The sequence below is a fragment of the Poecilia formosa genome, unplaced genomic scaffold (genome assembly GCF_000485575.1).
Source record: "Poecilia formosa unplaced genomic scaffold, Poecilia_formosa-5.1.2 Scaffold851, whole genome shotgun sequence".
Lineage (NCBI taxonomy): Eukaryota > Metazoa > Chordata > Actinopteri > Cyprinodontiformes > Poeciliidae > Poecilia > Poecilia formosa.
In genome coordinates, this window is record NW_006800790.1 from 63723 (window position 1) to 72198 (window position 8476).

General features: G+C 39.5%; 1 protein-coding gene across 1 annotated transcript in view; it reads right to left on the reverse strand.

Moving 5' to 3' along the window:
* The window catches only part of LOC103131837 (endothelial PAS domain-containing protein 1-like), a 13259-nt gene that overhangs the window by 3552 nt on the left and 1231 nt on the right, over positions 1–8476 (reverse strand). The window contains exons 2-6 of the mRNA XM_007543570.2: positions 4955–5102; positions 4660–4868; positions 4327–4559; positions 3902–4015; positions 2056–2558 (exon numbers count right to left, since the gene is read on the reverse strand). Coding sequence (XP_007543632.1) covers positions 2056–2558; positions 3902–4015; positions 4327–4559; positions 4660–4868; positions 4955–5102 — 1207 coding nt within the window. The remainder of the gene's footprint in view (positions 1–2055; positions 2559–3901; positions 4016–4326; positions 4560–4659; positions 4869–4954; positions 5103–8476) is intronic.

Sequence of the window (8476 nt, forward strand, 5' to 3'; positions counted from 1 at the left end):
AAAATACATAAGAAAAATAAAACAAAAATAAATAAAAGCAACAATTATCAACCTACAAATAAACTCTGTAAATAAAAAAAAATAGAAATTTAAGAATAAAGTAACAAAATTCAAATGGATAAAGAAATAAAGAAAAAATAGCTCCAACAACTTCTATTCCGCCTTTTCTCGCTCTGTATGTCGGCATTACACACGGACCCGTTGCCATGGCAACCGACAAACAACAGCTCAACGAGCAGGTAGAGCAGAGATTACCGACCAGGGGAATCAACACCAAACAACAAACACTTCCCACACAAAAAAGTAGCAAAAACACTAAAACAGAACATCCAGTCTGTTACATTATGTTGTCAGGCATAATGACAACATTATGTTGTCATTATGCCTGACAACATAATGTCACATATTGTGTAACATATTGTGATTATCAATAAGTTTTCGCCTGATTACCGCGGTGGTTGATTAGCTGATTTAAACAGCTGTTCTACTGATGACTTGGTGTGCGGGTTGACCAGTTTTAGTGCTAACAGAACAAAAACACACCGAACTGCACAGCACATGTTAATGTTATCAAAGTCAATACCAGGTCAGCAACAGTTAGGCTAGTATAACTGACCTACTGCTCACTTGTTCAATCTTTTCTTTAAATTAAAACGTTTTCCTCACCTGTGAAATCTGAAGCCCTTATTACCATTATCTATGGTTTAATTAACTGCTAAACATTGCATGGTTGTTCTGATTCTTTGCGTGATTGTAGTAGTTTCCTGACCATCGATATTCCTGACTCAATGGACACCAATGGCGCATGTGTGACTTACAAGAAATCACGTAATGTCCAGTCCAGTAATATTTATCCATCAATGCTGCTGCCTGGCACTCTGTCCTTCTCTCGCAATTCCCGCTACTTAGTAGTGGGTGTCAGGTTACATTGTGTTGCATTCAATGTTGTCGGAAAAAAAGAGTTTCATGCGCTTAATGTCCGATTTGCCATAACTATTTATTGAATTCATTGTCGCTAGTTGGGGTGGCAACAGGGGTGGCAAGGCTCTCGTTTGCCACCCCATGCCACCCCAGTAGATCCGCCCCTGCTAACAGTAGGTTTGTGCATAACAGGGTTTGATCCTTTGCAGGATCTTACATCATTATTTTCATGGAACTCCAGAGGCACCAGCAGCTTCAAATAACTGTTTGCTGTTTTGTAAAGGCATTTTAACAGCTGCTCTCTTAATTTGATGAAGACACTGCACTATATGATGCTTTTTGGCAGCAGAGACCCTTTTTCTTTCCCATACTGCTTGAAACCTGAAGACTGCTTAATAATGTGGAACATCTTCAGTAGATTTCCTTTAATTGAGGTCACCTGGCAAACTAATAAGCATAGGTCTCTGAAATTAATTATAGTGACTCAAAGAGCCCTGAGACACAATACCATCTCCAAATTTAATGGAACAACAAAAATTAAATCTTTATGACACTTAAATCCAATTTTCATAATATTTTGGAACACGGTGTAAAACCCTTAAAGCTGCAGTAAGTAACTTTTACAAAAATATGATTTCACCATATTTGCTAAAGCTGTCACCTTGTTGTGACAGTTTGATATGAGACAAGTAATTTGTGAAAACATAAATCTCTTCCACCTCTTACTGCCATCAAAAACAACCAAAAACAACCAATCAGAGCCAGGAGGAGGGCCTTAATCTTGTCAATCAACCTCATATAGTCTGTTCTCGGTGGAGAAATAACTCACTGTTCCAGGAAAACATGAGTTACTATGCTAACTAGCCTTAGTATTTGTGGCAGGCTATGTAGTGGGAAACCAGCTGAAAAGGCAGGGTTCTGAGCACAAGAGTAATTGGCAGTGCTAAGACCCGCCTCCTGGCTCTGATTGGCTGTTTCTGACTGCAGTTAGCACAGAGAGAAGCTCAGTTTTTTCACAGATCATCCATCTCATACTGTCACAACATGATGATAACAAATATGTAAAAAAAAAAACATTTTTTATAAAAGTTAAACACTGCAGCTTTAATAAAGTGTGCTCTGACGCAACCTCACCTCTGTTTGTGCTCTAGGTGTGATGTGTTCTGCTGGCAGGACGGCTGCTCTTCGCCCGACATGTCGTCAATCAGACAGGTCTTCGGTGGACGTTGCCGCTGTTGGTAGGTTATTATTGGGTCCGGAGGCCATTGCATGGAAGACAGGGGCGTGCCAGCCAGGCCTCGGAAAGGGGGGTTCCGTATCGGGGGCATCATGCACAACTTCTGTCGCATTTCCATGGCGCCCGGGTTGGAGCCTCTCCTCCCACCCGTGGCCCAGGATGCTTGCGGTTGCGGCTGGTAGTGGTTCTGAGGCTGAGGGGGGGCGGTGAGTGGCTGGAAGAGGCTGGCTACATTGTTGCAGCTCTGGTGGATGCTGAGGTTGCTCAGGCTCCCTAGGGACCCCACCTGGGCCGCTTCCAGGGGCTCTGACTCCGGAATGATCGGATTGAGCTGGAAGTCCTCTCCATCCATCGGGATGTAAGGAGCCAGAGTCTCCAAATCCAAGTCACTCAAGTCCTCCTGTAAAAGAAGAAACAAACAAAATGGGTAAAAGGTAACGCTCAACTAAAACATCAATAGCAAAAAAAAATCACGTTAATATAAATACAAACTGATACAGAAGATATTTTAATTAAAGGAATCCTGTAACAATTTGACAATGAGCAAATTGTGTTTATTAAGTAGCAATGTATTATTTCAAATTGCATGAGTTTGAGTTAGTAGAGATTGCTAATAATTAGCGGATTAAGAACTTCACTTTATAAGATATAGAGCCAGAACATTTACTGACATTAAACCTCTGCAGCATTTCTAGTGAAAGTCTGCCAGCATGACTTTGTCTGGTGTCTGACATGATATTCTACTCTTATTTTGAAGTAAAACAGAAAATAGTTGCTGAACAAACTAATTCCTAGGGCAAAGTTTGTCTGATAATTCCTTTATCAGACAAAGTTGAGTAATAAAGATGAGATAAGTTGATAGAAGCTTCTACCAGTTTTAAATTGCTCATCTGACAGAATTTGTATGCGCATTAAGCAAAAAAGGAGAAATAACTTAAGAATAATTTTGCTGTTACATTTATGTGTAGCACAGGTTTATTTAGATCTCATCTTTATGTTGAGTATATAATAGAAAGAAGGTAAACCCTAACAGTAATGTCATCTTACTGATACTATTACTGCTAGTGCAGTAACAGTATCTGAATCTGCTAGTGCAGTAATAGTATCAATGCGTGGGGTGGTGAATATTAATAGAAAAGTGGTGAATGTTGTCACATATTTACACGCACTGGTGGGGCAGATAAGGAATAGCTAAAAAATGTCAGTAATGAAGTATTCTTGGATTTCAGTTTTTCACAGGTGACTGTGGTCGCAAACTGTCATGAATATCTGGGCTCCGCTGTATTCATGTTTTACAATGTTTACCTTTTGTAAAATCTGTCTAAAACTTTGTCATTTAAAGCGTCTTAAAACATTCTCAACTCAGAACAAATGTTTCCCATTTTAGTCATTTGGACCGTTTAAAAATAAATTCTTTATATTTTTAACAAGAAAATGCTCAATGGGAGAGGAAAAAGCTAAATGTTAGCTGCTACTAATGCTAAAGTTAGCATCTGCTCGGCAGCCTGGCACCTAGGCTAACCGGCTATTTTTCGTTTTATTAACTGTAAGCTATATGAGAGTATTGGTAGTTAAAATTCTCAACTAGTTAATTGTACACTAACAGAGATTTCTAAAATGTTCTAAAAAGTATTTTAAAAACTTTTTAGCATTACGACCCTGAAATGGAATAATTCTGCCTTTATTTTTGTTGTTAAACCCTGAAGTTGATGTTTGATTCCCACTGGATATGATGCGATGCACCTCTGTGTGTGCAGTGCTGTCATTTCCCTCAGTCTCCAGAGCAAACAGCTTCTCAGTGAGCTCCACCCTCAGGTCACTCTCCACCGAGCTGTAGTAATCACCTGGGCTGCTGGGCTGCAGACGGAAAACGGCAAAATGAGACTAGTGGAGAAGCTGGGAGAACGGACAAAGAGATAAAAGACATGAGAGAAAAGAAGGAGCAGAAGAATTGTCACGAAAAAAGGCTCCATTGAAAGCTAATGGTCTGATCCATCCAAACTTCCACCCCCGATATTCTCACACACTTTGCCCGCTTTGATTGACCTCGCTGAACACAGACCGAATAATCCAGGATATAAACTCAATCAACCAGTTTCAGCCTAATTAAGCCGTTCAACAAAACAATGGGGCTTCTCAGCCTTCCTCCTAATCGTCCTCCTCCTCACCGTGGAGCAGCTGCTGAGGCTCGGGGTGGCGCTGCCCAGTGGAGCTTTCTGCTGCACAGTGAACGCCCCAGCTCTGTTAGGTGCGTCACCAAGAGCTGGAGCCGGGGTCTGAGCTGTTGCCACAGGAGCCGGCTTTTGGCTCTCGATTGTCCAACATGAAGGAGGGGGCATGGGTGAAGAAGACACTGGGGTAAAAGGCGCTGGCTGCTGGGACTCCTCAAACTCAGTGCAACCTAAGGCAAAGAAAACAAAAGTAAAACAACTGAAGTGTCTTTTTAGAGAGCAAAAACATCCCAAAAGTTTTCCAGAAAATTGTCAGAGGTCCAAACTGACCAAAGTCGAGGGAGATGATGGTGTCTCCAGGAGTCGGAGCCAGCTGAGCCAAATCTTCTGGCTCTGTCTTGAACTTCTTGTAGAGAGAAGCTCCTGATTCTGCGTTCTTGCTGGCTCCTTCAGTGGTGAAGAAGCTGCTCATATTTGGCGGCTTGAACAGCGCCTCTGTCTGCTCCAAGGAGAAAATGACCGACTTCTCCTCCACGTCACTGCACCGTGTGAGAACAAACAGTAAGCTTCCAGGAGTTAGAACAACAAGCTCTTCCAGGCATTTTGCTCAGAAAGTCTTCACGACCTCAGGACGTAGTTGATGCACACGATGCACTGAGGCTGAGAGTTGCGACTGTTGTAAATGACGGTTCCCTGAGTCTCCACCCAGACGTAGCCGCCATTCTTGGCCAGCATACGGTACTGACCGCTCACTGCCTGACCCTTGCTGCACACTGCAGAGGAAAAAGGAAAAAGTTGGGATATATATATATATATATATATAGCACTCATGTTCATCACCACAACTGATTTATATTCAGCTACAGAACTGTAGCTGAATATAAATTGTTTGAGAAAATCATTTTCAAAAGTCTTGTCAAAGATTTCCGATTGGATTTAGATCAGGCCGTTACTGGGCTACACTTCAATCTAAACTGTTTCTTGTAGCTCTGCCTGGATGTTTAGGTCCTTCTCTGAAGATGAAACTCTGTCCTAGAGCCAACATTTTAGAAGACTAAGGGGTTTTCCTATCATTTTGATGCATTTATCTCCATTTATCTTCTCGTAAACTCTAATCATCTTCTCTGTTCTGGCTGAAAAAAGTCCCCAGGACATGTTTCATGGTGAGGATTGTGTGTTCAGGGTGACGTTTAGTGTTTTCTGTCACTTTGACCACAGATTGTATTTGGATTTTTTCTGACCAGAACAACGTTTTGATTCAGATTATTGACTTCAGCAAACGCCTGCTAATCAGCCATCAGATGAAATCATCTGGCCTGAAGGAAACATCTCAAGCATGCGGCACCTTCAGGACCATGGCTGGGGGACACTGGTTTAGGCTAATTTTTCCTGCTTTAACTGTGGTACCAATGTCTTGGAGGTTTCTATTTTTAAAAGATTGACTTAGCTGTGCTCTTTGTGATAAAAAAAAAATCAGACACATTCTACTTCGGTAAAACTGGACTTATGTTTCTGGGTTTAAGGGAACTACTTCAAAAATTTTAACTGACTCAGAATCATGACTTTGCCCAATTGCTTTATTCAAAAGCATCTCACAAGCATCTGTTACAAAGAGTCCCAGATCAATCAACTGTGTGTTAGCATGACAAAGCTAGATGTTTGACTTTAAGCTGAGAACGGGATCTGCTGGCTTCAGTCCAGGGTTCAGCGCTGGCGTGGGAAAGGAGCATGACTGGTCAAAACACGTACATTAGGCCACTGACACTGTGGGTGTGTGTGTCTGAGTGACTCCCTGAGGACGTTTAGGCCAGCGCTGCATGTACAGCGGGGAACGCTGTTCTATGTGCTGATCAACAGGCTGTTCACGTTGGCTGGGAGAGCAGAGTCATGCTGACAGAGAGCGCTTTTTATCTGCTTAGCTTCCAGTCAGCTAATGTTTGGAGACCCCTTGGAGCTGAACTACATCATAAACACCAAAATCACTGATTAGATATTACTCAAGCATAAATCTGTTGGTTGCCCTGAGAATTCATGCATTTTTCTACACATTTTCATATTAACATTTTGTAAATGTTTCTGGTTTCCAACAGGACAGAGAAAAGCTGGATTTAAAGGGCCAGCTTGGTTCCTACAAAACTGGTCTCATTCTGGACCGGATTTAAGAATCCATCCATGCAGGATTTATCAGAGGTTTCCGATGAGGTGACAAATTCTTGGCTATTTTAATATTAATAGCATAAAAATGACATAAAAACTGCTAACAAATGTATTTAAAACAAATATTTTGAGAAGAATTTGGGAATATTAATGTTGACAAAATACTTCATACAAAAAACAAACTAAAAGAAGACATGATGAGAAAAGATGCAGAAAAATAATTATCAAAGACATTTATTTGAGAAAATTTGACAAAAAAATATAAACTGGAGGTTTCCAGTGAGTTCAGCTCGACAAATATTTATTTTTGAGAAGTTTTTTAATTTCTTTCATTCATTTCTGTGAGACAATTTCTTTTTTTCTGTTTTCTACTCAGTGTAAAAATAAATAAATAAATAAATAAATAAATAAATAAATAAATAAATAAAACGAAGAACAGCAAAAATATTGTTTGTCGATTTTGTAACTTCTTCTTCCTAGAACAGTGTTTCTCAAACTTTTTCAGGCTAAGGACCACTTAACCCATTTAACAAACAATCACGGACCACCTACCCTGAAATTGCCCCAGCGATAACACATCTGAATACATAATGCAACTTGAAATGAAAATATTAGTCTCTTAACTCACATATTGTTGTCTTCTTTGTTCATCGTAATTTGAAGAGTGGTGCTGTTTGATAAATGTGACTGGCACCAACAAAGCCATGAACACGTCTACTTAGGCATTTTGAGTTATTTACATATTCTAAAAGTGTCTAAGCTTTCCAATGATGTCAAACACATGGAAATAAAGAAAGAAGAATTTATTTACTACCAAGTGTTATGTGCATTAATAACATTTAGGACTGTTTGTGACTTAGAAGCACAATTAAAGAAAAATAGACTTGAGTTGCTTTAACACAGACAAAAAATCCTTTTCTGCACCATTAAATATAAAAATAAAAAATTTACCCATTTCTATCAATTGTATTCATGTATTGTGTTTATTTAACGTAATAATTTTAATTAAACAAAAATAACAATAGCTGTTGATCCGAAAGCATAGCATTACCAAGCAAATTCATGAAAAACAAAGAACAATTCTAACTAACTGGAGCGATTCCAACCTCTAGCCATTCAAAGGAATCCAGTCGCTAGTGAATGACACATCCACACTCAGTAAACTAACTGTAATGTCACAATTTGAGCTCATGTCACAGCAAATAAACAGTCATTTACATGCAGTACCTTGCAGACCACCAGTGGTCCGGGGACCACAGTTTGAGAAAGATGTATTTTCACATGCATAAATATCAGTTTTGGTACTTATAAAATAATTGAAACATGCCACTTTTGTCTTTACATACATTCTGTGCTCCTCATTTTTCCCATGTTTCCCACAAGTCAGACAAGGCTTCTGCTTGTCTGATTTATTTAAATTTTAGATTCAAACCAGATCAAACTTCATTGCTACAGTTGCAGTTCTACAACAGATCTTCACTTCATTCACAGCCTCTCCTCTCCTCCTTTCAGTCTTTTCCAGCCATTGAGGACATGCCTGGCAGGAACGTCTGTTCTCAGGAAAGTACCAAAAGCCTCCAACCATTACCTATTGGACCTCACCTCCAGTTCTGGTTAGTTTTATTGCTTTTTTAAACTAAATTTGGACAGAATTCCCACAATAAAATGGCATGATGTAAAAGGAAACATTTAGTTGATATGGTTTTTCTCATAATATTAGTTTATTTTTCATAATTAGATCCAAAACACATTTCCCCTCACTTTTGGTTAAAACTTTCTTTGTTATAAAATTAGATTAGATTAGATAAAATTAGAGCTTCATATGAAAATGTTCCTTAATTTCATCAGAAAACAGATGGTAGATTTTGTTCTTGTAGAGAAACTTTGTGTGAGTTCAACCATAAAACATGACCAGAAGTTGATCTATTTACCGGCTATAGAGAGAGAGAGAGAGAGAGAGAGAGAGAGAGAGAGAGAGAGAGAGAGAGAG